General features: G+C 45.2%; 1 protein-coding gene across 7 annotated transcripts in view; it reads right to left on the bottom strand.

The window, feature by feature from the left end:
- The window catches only part of topbp1 (DNA topoisomerase II binding protein 1), a 41,347-nt gene that overhangs the window by 11,470 nt on the left and 16,656 nt on the right, over positions 1 to 13,221 (bottom strand). For all 7 annotated transcript variants that reach the window (XM_037254177.1, XM_037254193.1, XM_037254184.1 and 4 more), the window contains exons 9-14: positions 11,303 to 11,466; positions 10,985 to 11,232; positions 10,475 to 10,779; positions 10,206 to 10,378; positions 3,134 to 3,345; positions 2,626 to 2,954 (exon numbers count right to left, since the gene is read on the bottom strand). In XM_037254177.1, coding sequence (XP_037110072.1) covers positions 2,626 to 2,954; positions 3,134 to 3,345; positions 10,206 to 10,378; positions 10,475 to 10,779; positions 10,985 to 11,232; positions 11,303 to 11,466 — 1,431 coding nt within the window. The remainder of the gene's footprint in view (positions 1 to 2,625; positions 2,955 to 3,133; positions 3,346 to 10,205; positions 10,379 to 10,474; positions 10,780 to 10,984; positions 11,233 to 11,302; positions 11,467 to 13,221) is intronic.

Genomic DNA, 13,221 nt, shown 5'->3' on the forward strand with positions numbered 1-13,221 from the left:
CCTTATAATCCAGTGCGCTTTATGGTGCGAAAAATACGGTATGTATATATCAGGGACGTGCGGACAGAGGAGGCAAGGGAGGCCACGCCTCCCCTGGCATCATGAAAAGGGGAAAAAACAAATTCAATTGTTTTATTATAAAGTCATTTTTCTTTTAATTTCAGTAGTTTTGTATCATTTTGAACCAAAATCGCTGAATTTTTATAGTTATTTTAAAACCGAAGACGATTCGCTCGGAGGAGCCAACTTTCTGCCTTGCCTCCTCTGAGGATTGCGTAATCACATGGCTCCCTATGTTGACAGGCTACGCAATTAGGCTGAACTGCTGTCTGTCTCTATGTCGCTGTTAAAGTGTTCAAACACTGTGGCTATATAAACTAATTTCCGTAGTTAAGCTGATGTATATAATATCTAGTGTTTTTTGTCATCTGTCTGTAACGTCATGTTTCTTTAGATGAACAAAACGGCTTTGAAAAGCGACCTTACAGAGGCAACGAAAAAAAGGTCCTCCAGCCTTATGGCAGGGGGTGCTAGTGATCCCGGGATGCTTCATGCGCCCACCTGTAGAATAAGAGATCTCCAGTTCAAATTTACAGTGAACAACTGAGGAGCAGTCATCGTCCATTTATTTCATTTTATATATACATATTTTTTTCGTTTTTACATTTCGTTTTACATATCCAAACGATTTTCAACTATGGATTTTTGGTCGAAGCAGGAGGTCATCAGTAAAGGAAGACCAACTCCGGAGTTAAAAGGTTTGATTCGGACAACGGGACTTCGGAGCATGTCTTTTCAAACGGAGTGGTACGCACGATCGAAAACAAGTTTTTGATTCCATGTGCTTTATTGAGTGTTTTTATGTGTGAAGACTGCTGCTATGAGATTTTAATCAAAATAGTTCAATTTAAATAATGAATAAGCCACTCGAGAGCAGCGTTCCCCAACCTTTTTTGGACACGATTAGGTGTCGGGCAAATTTTACCGGCGGGGTGGGGGGTGGGATGGGACGTCAGTGCCTCCCCAGTCATGAGCCTCACCGCACGTCATTGGTATATATCAATGACGTGCGGTGAGGTTCATGACTGAGGAGGCACTGACGTCACCCCCTCCCCCGGTAAAATTTGAACTATTTGTGCATACCACTCCGTTCCGAAGTCCCGTTGTCCGATCAAACCTTTTAACTCTGGAGTTCTTCTTCCTTTACTGATGACCTCCTGCTTCGACCAAAAATCCATAGTTGAAAATCGTTTGGATATGTAATCTTCCATTGTAAAACAAAATGTAAAAACGGGGGGAAAAAAAAAATAAAATAAAATAAACGAATATAAAACGAAACAAATGGACGACTGCGCCTCAGTTGTTCACTGTAAATTTGAATTTGAACTGGAAATCTCTTATTCTACAGGTAGGCGCATGAAGCATCCCGGGATCACTAGCACCCCCTGCCATTAGGCTGGAGAACATTTTTTCGTAGCCTCCGTAAGATCTCTTTTCAAAGCCGTTTTGTTCATCTAAAGAAACACGACGTTAGACAGATGACAAAAAACACAAGATATTATATACACCAGCTTAACTACGGAAATTAATTAATATAGCCACAGTGTTTGAACACTTAAACAGCGACATAAAGACAGAGAGCAGTTCAGTCTAACCATAGGCAGCCGTGTGATTACGCAATCCTCAGAGGAGGCTAGAAATGCTAGAAAACCCCACCTTTTTTAAGCATTTTTTTCATTTGCGCATTTTTGTCCAATCGCGCAACTGCAGCGCACCGCCGAACGCGCAACCTTAGCGCGCCGCCGACGGCGCAACTGCACCGTGCTGGTCGCATTATTGTGACAGAGCGGTCGCTAAAATTTAGAAAATATTTTTAAAGTCCTGATGTACTTTCCAAAATTTAAGTGGACCTCAGTGCGCAGGGAGCTTAATTTGGTCCGATCGCGCAACCGCAGCGCGCCGGGCGCTCACTGTCTCATTGCTTTAGGAGCGTCTTTGTGTTTTAGGATGGCTTTACTGCTCCCACTTGCTTCCTTTGGAGGCATGATTAGAGTTGATGCAATACTCAGAGTAACGAGAAAGTAATAACGAACGGAGTCAGTTGGCATGCGGGTCCTCTCGGCTCATCTCGCGAGGTTCAACAACGGAATTTCGTCCGACATCCGAAGCAAAAAATCTCGAATTTTTTGTTCGAATACCAATTTGTTCGAGAACCGGGACGTTCGAAAACCGAGGCTCCACTGTAACTATAAAAATTCAGCGATTTTGGTTCAAAATGATACAAAAATGATTGAGATTAAAAGGAAAATGACTTTAAAATACAAAAGATTTAATTCGTTTTTCCCTTTTTCATGATGGCAGGGGAGGCCTCTGACCGCACGTCCCTGATATATATACGTATATATAGAGAGAGAGAGAGAGAGAGAGAGAGAGAGAGAGAGAGAGAGAGAGAGAGAGAGAGAGAGAGAGAGAGAGAGAGAGAGAGAGAGAGAGAGAGAGAGAGAGAGCGAAAGAGAGAGCGAGAGAGAGACAGAGTGTTTATTTTCATTTGAGCTAGGAATTATGTAACCTAATGTGGTCCTTGCGTTTAATCATACTGATTCAAGGTTGCAACTTGGACCCCACCTTCACATTGAAGGAGGGCCGGAAGAGCTGATCCTTGCTGAGGAAGCGGGAGGGCGTATCCAGCTGCAGTGAGCGCTCCTTGCCAAGGGGCTTCCTGCGGCCACCCTCCTGGCTTTGCTTGGGCGTGCCAATGTCCTCATGAGACTTCATCTCATCTAGCACCGAACGAAACACTTTGCTCTGGAAGCGTCCTAAATCCAGCGGCGTGACTGCCTTGCCACTCTGTGGACCCAGTAGTGGAACCTCTGGAGAGAAGCATGTTGGTGGGGGTGGCAGCGGCGGCACAGATATCTTCTGGGAGGCGCCGATAAAACTCTCCTCCTCCCTTTCTGGGCAATGATTATAAAACCACAATCACTCAAAATGAAGCAGAGTGATCTTGTAAAGGCACACTTATTGGATGTTTTTCACGTGCATATGGGAAAAATGCACACGTTCCTCTTTGTACCCACTCTCGAGTGGAGGAATGCTTTGCAGCTGCACCATATGTGAATTAAATTTTACAAACCCGGAGAAGGGGGCAGGTCAATCAGAAAGCACTCCTCGGCTGCCCTCTGGCCGGTCCTGGCAGACGCCATGATCCAGTGCATAGTGACTGCAGGGAGCCCCCACTTTTTGGCTGCCTGGTACTTAGTGCCATCGGGGCTTTGCAGCACCAGGTGAGTGCTGGCCAGCATTGCTTTCTTGGGGTTGGCCAAGCGCACAAAGTAGTCCTGGACACTGCAAGAGTCAAGAGTCACACAAACTTTAAAAGCAGAAATAATATGGAACTTTGATTTAATGGATTGTAGACAAAAAAAAAGTCAGCTTCATGGAGTGAAAATCCGGGCATATACCAAAAATTCCCAAGTGGAATTTAATACTTTTTAATAGGAGTCACAATATTTTTTAATACTAACATGAGCCGCAACTATGACAACCTTTCAAGCATCAGCATTAGGGGGTCATTAATAAAGTTACAGATTATTGTCATTTTCTCACACGAATTTCTAAGTGAGTAAGTGCAATGAAAGGACAAAATGATTTTTCATTGGTACGTGTAGAAAGAGCACACACCATTTTTGCAGTGCTAAACCACTCCCATTCACAATTATCGTATTTTCCGGACTATAAATTGCAGGTTTTTTTTCATAGTTTGGCTGGGGGTGTGACTTATACTCAGGAGCGACTTATATGTGAAATTATTAACACATTATTACTTGATCATTAACATATTACTTACTAGTATATCACTTCACATGTTATTTTCATACTAAACCACATAAGGGTGGTCTAGGCCTGTGGAATAATTGGAACTGCAACTGACGAAGACTTCGATGGATTTAAAGATTTGGAGTGACACAGATGGTTCGATAAACTTATTTATATGGCACGTTCTCAGTTCCACTTTATGTGTTTATGTAACGTTAGCATACCGTACCGTCCAGCCTGTTGCCTATTAATGTCTGTTCTTGGTGTTGGATTTTGTCAAATAAATTTCCCCCAAAAATGCGACTTATACTCGGACGCGATTTACATATGTTTTTTTCCCCTTTATTGTGCATTTTATGGCTGGTGCGATTTATAATCCGGTGCGATTTATACTCCGGAAAATACGGTATTTTTATTTAGGATTAACCTTAGCCTACAACTATGGCATTACATTTTCCTTAAGTACAACATCAGTTAGAGATGCTTTTCAATTAAATAAATTTGCCAATATTATAGCTACTATTACAGATAATCAACAGTAGCCTAAATCGGTCAATCAACAATCCACAAAAATATTTATCATTTGGTATTTGGTTCTCTCTCTCTCTCTCTCTCACACACAAACACACACACACACGCACGCACACACACGCACGCACACAAGCATGAACAACCTTAGCCTACAAATATGGGATTACATTTTTCTTGGGTACAACATTGGGCAGGCGTTTGGCAGTGAAATAAACAAAACGCGATGTAGCAAGGGATTATTGTAATTTGAATTTCAAGTGACATCAGCGGCGCGGCGGTTGTTTACATAAAGGACAAAGATTCGATCACGGGATGACGAAGAAGACGAAGGGCCCCACGTACTACCGGCATCATTAGCGGCTTTGTTTGTAAGTGACACGGAGGACGAAGAGTTTGAAGGATTTAATGATTTGGAGTGACACAAAAGGTTTGAAAAACTATTATGGCTACTCTACGGAGCTCTCTTTCACCTCCGTGGATGGAAGTCGGGGGCCGGCACTCGGCCGGGTGGCTGTCCGGGGACGGTGGATGGGTCTCGGACATGGCTTTTATGCACGCCCGATCCTACTCTACGGAGCTCTCTTTCACCTCCGTGGATGGAAATCGGGGGCCGGCGCTCGGCCGGGTGGCTGTCTGGGGATGGGGCTCGGACATGGCTTTTACGCACGCCTGGTCCTATTCTATGGAGCTCTCTTCCACCTCCGAGGCTGGAAGTGCCACCTCCGGGGATGGAAGTCCACGCCGCCACACGCCTGGAAGTCCACGCCGGTGCTTGGGGCCGTGTGGCGGTGAACTATTTATGTTATAGTTATTTGATATATTTGATTTCGTGTAGCAACTTGTATATGTTTTTATTGTTACAGTTCAGTAGTTGTTGGCTCGTTGAACTCTTGTTTTGTTAAATAAAGAGCCGTTTACCAAACCCACATCTTTCCTTGTACTTTGTTAACGTTACAATATAGTTATATACTAGATCTGTGGAATAACGACGATGCTGACGTCAGGGCGCACGCGTGGCGTTGTTGACAAAGGACAAGGAATTTGATCGATGGATTTAATGATTTGGAGTGACACAGATGGTTTGATAATATTATTGCTTATATAATAGTTATTTGATATATAATTTATATATCGTTGTATGGGCCTGTGGAATATTTTGAAGTGCAAGCGCCGTCAGCGGCGCGCACCCGGCCGGCATTGTTGACATAAAGGACGATCGATGGATTTAATGATTTGGAGTGACAGAGATGGTTTGATAATATTATTGCTTATATAATATTTATTTGATATATAATTTATATGTTATATGGGCCTGTGGAATATTTTGAAGTGCAAACACCGTCAGCAGCGCGCACCTGGCCGGCATTGTTGACATAAAGGACGATCGATGGATTTAATGAATTGGAGTGACACAGATGGTTTTATAAACGTGTTATTAATGTAATAGTTATTTGAATAACTCTGAATGTTAACGTCAGGCCCGTTCACAGCTCTTCGTTTGTGTTTATGTCACATTAGCATACCTATTGTTTAGCCTGTTGTTGCTCGTTCATATCTGTTCTTGGTGTTGGATTTTGTCGAATAAATTTCCCCCAAAATGCGACTTATACTCCGGAGCGACTTATATATGTTTTTTTTCACGTTATTGTGCATTTTATGGCTAATGCGACCTATATTCCGGATCGACTTTTAGTCTGAAAAATACGGTATAGTTATTATTTATTATTGGTTCACTCTCCTAACTAACTGCCTTGTAGACACGACAAGAAGAATAACTCTCCTACACGTGAAAATTATGTGCGGTGACAGATCATCTGTCTTTGCATGTCCCAGGAATTTGGAACTAAAATATCTTGAAGTCAGTCATTTTCTAAAAACCAAATGTGTATGTGCATCTGTTTTTTCTTTGAACACATAGAGACTTTCATGGAACATGAGTACCAACAGTCCGGCTTTGTTGTCACTCGTAACGTGCTTGTTCTTGAAGTATGACGCATAACCAGTATGACCAGCTCAGTGGCCTAGTAGTAGAGTGTCCGCCCTGAGACTGGAAGGTTGTGGGTTCAAACCCCGGCCGGGTCATACCAAAGACTATAAAAATGGGACCCATTGCCTCCCTGCTTGGCACTCAGCATCATGGGTTGGAATTGGGGGGTTAGATCACCAAATGATTCCCGAGCGCGGCACCGCTGCTGCTCACTGCTCCCCTCTCCCCCAGGGGATGGATCAAAATCACACGGGGATGGGTTAAATGCAGAGGACAAATTTCACCACACCCAGATGTGTGTGTGACGATCATTGGGACTTTAACTTAAAAGTTTAACTTTAACTTAACCAAACTTGATTACGTATCTGGTCTGTCCTTGCCGCACGCAAAGCTTTTTGCTGTTTCTGAGTCAGTTAACATACTGCGGTAGTGCTCCCCGCTGGCATTGGCTTGGTAGGGAGCTGTGGAGGTTTACGGTAATATAGCTAATGCAAAACATTGAAATGTTAAACTGCCCACCCTGTCGGCATATCCTTGACTGTTTTTTTTTGTTTTTTTTTAAAGACTATAAGCCTCTTGGTTTGTTACAAATAACTGGCCTAAGCTAGTCTTTCACTATAGCGTCCTCCAACCAGATATTGAAAAACATTTCCCCATGACTTTTGTTTTTCCTCCATTACCAGGTGCGAATTATTTTGTTGACGTTTTAACCGTGAACACACACCGATAGACGTCAGGGACCTTCTTTATATTTTTTTATAGTTGTTGGTGTTAGGGTTTACAGATTATCTTGATCGTATGATTATGTTGGAATGTAACCTGTAATGATTAACCTAGCTTGTCCTGTCTTAACAAAAGTAGTAGAACAAAGTGCTAAGATCTTTTGAACTGATTGACTAGCTGCAGAGGAAGTAATCAAAGTTGTTTTGTTTACACAACGTCGTAAAAGACCCCCTGCTATGCTTTGATCAGCAGGCCAGGGGCTTCAACCCCATCCTGTCCACTCTCACCCCCACTCTGTTTCTCTCAATAAAAATGCTCCTGCAAGAGGCCTGTCAGACCTCATTTGATCATCGCTGTACGCACAGCGACGAATGACTCTCCACCTGCAGGTGTCTAAAAGGACTTACTTGTCTCCCGTGTGGTTCTTGCAAAATAAGTTAGAGTGAGCACCACCCTAACATTTGGCATCCAAAGCATTGCATTCACGCCGCAAACAACATACTGTAGGACACAGGTCCTACTCGCACATATAATTTATATAATAAATGAATTTACGAGATTTTTAGATTTTGGCGGCTCGGTGGCGCACTGGGTAGCACGTCCGCCTCAGAGTTGGGAGGGTGCGGGTTCGATTCCACCTCCGGCCCTCCCTGTGTGGTGTTTGCATGTTCTCCCTGGGCCCATGTGGGTTTTCTCCGGGCACTCCGGTTTCCTCCCACATCCCAAAAACATGCTTGGTAGGCCGATTGAGCACTCCAAATTGTCCCTAGGTGCGAGTGTGAGTGCAAATGGTTGTTTGTCTCTGTGTGCCCGCACTGCGATTGGCTGGCAACCGGTTCAGGGTGTCCCCCGCCTACTGCCCGATGACTGCTGGGATAGGCTCCAGCAGACTCGCGACCCCCGTGGGGACTAAGCGGTTCAGAAAATGGATGGATGGATGGAGATTTTTAGGGGATAGGCCAGCACTTGATACAAATGGAAAAATGAATTACAGTTTGAAAATTGAATACCTCGTCAGAAGGCATTTACTACTTTTTAACAGGGATGAGAATGGCAAATGTGAAAAAAACACTGAAAAGTAGCCGGGGTTGGGGGATGATATATATATATATATATATATACAGTGGAGCCTCGGTTTTTGAACGTCCCGGTTCTCGAACAAATCGGTATTCGAACAAAAAATTTGAGATTTTTTTGCTTCGGATGTCGGACAAAATTCGGTTGTCGAACCTCGCGAGATGAGCCGAGAGGACCCGCATGCCAACTGACTCCGTTCGTTATTACGTTCTCATTACTCTGAGGATTGCATCAACTTTAATCATGCCTCCAAAGGAAGCAAGTGGGAGCAGTAAATCCATCCTAAAACACAAAGACGCTCCTAAAGCAATGCGACACTGAGCGCCCGGCGCGCTGCGGTTGCGCGATCGGACCAAATCAAGCTTCCTGCGCACTGAGGTCCACTTAAATTTTGTAAAGTACATTAGGACTCTAAAAATATTTTCGAAATTTTACTGACCGCTCTGTCACAATAATGCGACCAGCGCGGTGCAGTTGCGCGTTCGGCGTTGGGCTGCAGTTGCGCGATTGGACAAAAATGAGCAACTGAAAAAATGCTTAAAAAAGGCGTTTTTTTTTATTTTTTTTTGCTTGGAACGGATTAATGTTTTCCCCATTACTTGTAATGGGAAAATATGATTCGGAATTCGAACGATTCATTTCTCGAACAGCCTTCTGGAACGAGGCTCCGCTGTATGTATATTAGGGGTGTAACGATTCATCGATACACATCGATTAATCGATATAATGCTCTACGATTTATTGGCATCGATGCTAAACGTAAACATCGATTTATATCGCCGTGTTTGACCTCGGACATTAGACGCGACTTTATTTTGAAATCCAGTTCATTGTTGCTTGCTTCCTCTTTCCGGGAGCAGTGCACGGCGTGTTGTGTTGTGAGCAGAGCAGGCATGTGAAAGGGGAGTCGACAACTAGTACGCGGCTCCTGGGCTGGTGCTATGGCTAGTGTCCAAAAAGACGAGGAAATTTGCTCCCCTTTAGGCTTCAAGTCATTCGTTTGGAAGCACTTTGGATTCCAAAGAAAAGATGGCTCAGCGGACAAGACACGTGCAGTTTGTAAATCCTGCCATGCGGTGATCAAATATTCAGGGACCACAAATCTCGCCGCACATTTAAAGAAAAAACACGACATCAAAGTTCAGTGTTAAAATAAGCACTTTGTATACTACAATACTCTTGTAATTTCCTAAATAAAGAGTTTGCAGTACCTTGTTGATTTTGCGTATGAATTGTTATAAATCAGGATATTGTTCTATATTTTTTATTTAAAAAAAATATATATCGATCATAGAGCACTATATCGTGTTGTATCGTGAATGAATCACAGCAGGCTTTAAGATATCGGCAAATATCCTATCGTGATTCTTTGTATCGATATGATATCGTATCGTGACAACACCCGCGATTTACACCCGTAATGTATATATATATATATATATATAAAACGTATTTTTCGCACGAAAAGGCGCATTGGATTATAAGCCGCACCCTCATTGAATTTTTTATTTTAGAAATCATTTCATATATAGGGCGCACCGGATTAAAAGCCGCATAAAATAGAAGCTATACTTCAACAAACTGAGGTTGACTAGGGTTGCGGTATGCATCCACTAGCCAATAACCAATGAGCCCTCGGTAAACAATCGCGTTTCTCAAACTATCTCCTATAAAATGATCGGAACTGACTAAAGTTCGATCTAACACATTGGTACTGCTTACCTATGTTCCCTTTCCATATCAATCCTTTTACAACCCCACAGATACCCCAGTGTTGTGTAAAAATTGGGCTTATTAATATCGTAACCATACCCACACCACCACTTGGAAGTAAGGATAGAAGAAAATCCAGACATACTTTCAAGTGATGGTAAGCTGGTGCACAACAACACTGAAACCTAGTCATATACAAAATCAAAACAAGCAGAGATATATTTACAGTATAGAGAGGACCCCCTGCTGCAAAACAGCCAATTTTCAGCTCGACAAAAAACGTTTCATAATTCTATCAGACATGCCACCTTGGCTCTGCAAGTGATACATTTGAAAAAAAATGCTGAGATTGACATACGTTGCTCCCAGGTGCTTGGCCAACTCCACCAGCGACTCACGCTCGGCTCCCGTGAACTGGCTGACGGAAAGGACGCAATCCTTGAGCGGGAAACGTCCATTCATCACAACAACCGGAGTGAACAGAGGATTCAACGAGAGCTCCAAGAGACACTCCCTCTCCACACACATGGCCTGTTAACTCAAAATGTTCCCCCCAAAAAAAATCTGTGAATGAGGAATATGCAGGGGAACGACAAAAAAAAACCATAAAAAAAGTTGTGAACTCACCAACCACGTATCAGTGACCACTTCGTCCACCGTGGCCTCCACAGAACAGCCCAAAAGAGGCACCACGGCATAGTCGGCGATGGTGTGCGTGCGGCTCACCAACACCCGGCCTCCATTCTCCGTCACCAGCAGAGAGAGCTGGGCCTCGGCCTCCAAGCCCTGCAGCAGGAAGCGTTTTCCAGCAAATAGACCTGCCTTGCTGGCCTCATGTGGAGAGGAATCTGACTCTGGTCTGGTGCTGCGGCTGAGGGTCCTGGAATTCTTGGACATTCCGCCGTCACTTTGAGCTGGTGGAAGCTCATCAACTTGAAAGACAACACATGGTTGGGCCAAACTCAAGCGTTATGTTAAACATTTTTAGGTGGCAACAGAGACAGTAACTGGAAGGTTATCACTTTTTTTGCTACATTACTTTAGTGTGTGTTTGGGAGGGGTACCCCTAGATAACAGCATATATGCAAACCAAAATAAAGTGCTATGTTACGACAGTGTAAATGATACCACACTCACTGACTGTCGGGTCGTCGTCCATGTACTGTGAGAGGAGGTCCTCCTCCACTTGATTCATTCTTGGGGTGCTGGGACTGGCGGCGGAGGGTCCCACAGAAAGCCTGGAGGCGGCTGGGCGACACGCCAATGGAATCAACACCTCTGCCGGTGAGGGAGGCAGACAGTCTGGGTGGAGGAAGCTTTCTTCTGGGAGGAGACGGCCTTCGGAGAAGCTGTCTAGCAGCCACTGGACTGTCACTACGTGAGGTCTGGCATAAAAATAGACAACAGAATCAGCATGGCCGCGTTCTCCACGATGCTCCTGGACTTGAAACCAACCTGTGAGTCGCTTTAGACAGGAAAGTCTTGAGGTCCTGATCTGGTTCTCCTGAGACCACGTGTGTGAGCTCCTCGCTTGGCTGGTTGAAGCGAAGACCCCCCGCGGCGCTCACCAGCCGACGCAACTTGTCCAGCTTCTTCATGGGGAGGCCGCACAGATAGAGCTGCACAACGGTCACCAGGAAACCATGAAACAAAAGCCCACATAAACTGTTTGAGAGAATATGAGCACACCAGCTCAGTGTGCTAGTGGTAGAGTGTCCGCCCTGAGACTGGAAGGTTGTGGGTTCAAACCCCGGCCGGGTCATACCAAAGACTATAAAAATGGGACCCATTGCCTCCCTGCTTGGCACTCAGCATTAAGGGTTGGAATTGGGGGGTTAGATCACCAACTGATTCCCGAGCGCGGCACCGCTGCTGCTCACTGCTCCCCTCTCCCCCAGGGGATGGATTAAAATCACACGGGGATGGGTTAAATGCAGAGGACAAATTTCACCACACCCAGGTGTGTGTGACGATCATTGGGACTTTAACTTTAACTTTTTAAGAAATCATAATTCAACAAACTTGCTCCCTAATTCCACATAAGCCCTATTAAAAGACATGTATCATGGAAAATCGACTTGTTTTGCTTTTAAAATAATTTGCTTGTGTATCTGGCGTATCCAGGAGTGTAGCAACGTTTTATATATCCCTCTAGGTGCTGCAGAGATACTGTTATGATAGTTTTGTGTTATGATAGTTTTGTGGGGCTATTTTTTACTCTGTTCAAATTTCTCCGTTTTCATTGTGCTCGACGTGGATTGTCCATAATGAACATGTTCAAGCATGGGTGTCCATGTGTGTGTGTGCACTTGGCACCACGACACCCTAGGCTGCAGTTCGCTGATCGACTTTAGTCGTGTCATCAGATTTGAGGCCGCATGTTTTGGACACTCGGGTGAAGAGAGGGGCGGGGCTGTCAACAGATTCCCACCTGGTGGTGGGCTGGCTCCGATGGTGGGGGAAGAGGCCGGTCCGACCTGGCAGACCCAAACGAACTGTGAGAGTCTGCTGGGAACGTCTGGCAGAATCCCCTGTCAAGAAGAGCTTCAACTCCCACCTCCGGCAGAGCTTTTTCTACGTCCTGGAGGAGGCGGGGTTACATTGAGTCTGAGTGGACATTGTTCCGTGCCTCCATTGTTGAGGCATTCAACCGGAGCTGTGGTCGTAAGGTGGTCGGTGCCTGTCGTAGCGGCAACCCTTGAACCCGGTGGTGGACACCGGCGGTAAGGGATGCCGTCAAACTGAAGGAGTCGTACCGAGCCATTTTGGCATGTGGGACTCCGGAGGCAGCCGACAGGTACCAGATGGCCGAGTGGAACGCAGCTTCGGCGGATGCTGAGGCAAAAACCCGGGCGTGAGAGGGGTTTGGCGAGGCCATGGAGAATGACTTCGAGACGTCTTTGAGGAAATTCTGGTCCACCATCTGGCTTCTCAGGAGGGGGAAGCAGTGCACCGTCAACACTGTTTACAGTGGAGATGGCGTGCTGCTGACCTCGACTCGTAACGTCGTGAGTAGGTGGGGAGAATACTAAGACCTCCTCAATACCACCGTGTATGCCTTCCATTGTGGAAGCAGGGCCTGGAGACTCTGAGGCGGACTCTCCAATCTCTGGGGTCGAAGTCACCGAGGTAATTAAAAAGCTCCTCGGAGGCAAGGGCCCGGGGGTGGATGAGATCCACCTGGAGTTCTTAAAGGTTCTGGATGTTGTGGGGCTGTCCTGGCTGACACGCCTCTACAACATTGCGTGGTCATCGGGGACAGTGCCTCCGGATTGGCAGACTGGGGTGGTGGTCCCCCTTTTTCAGAAGGAGAACCGGAGGGTGTGTTCCAACCACAGAGGAATCACACTCCTCAGCCTCCCCAGGAAGGTCTA

This window comes from Syngnathus acus, chromosome 1, assembly GCF_901709675.1.
Source record: "Syngnathus acus chromosome 1, fSynAcu1.2, whole genome shotgun sequence".
NCBI lineage: Eukaryota > Metazoa > Chordata > Actinopteri > Syngnathiformes > Syngnathidae > Syngnathus > Syngnathus acus.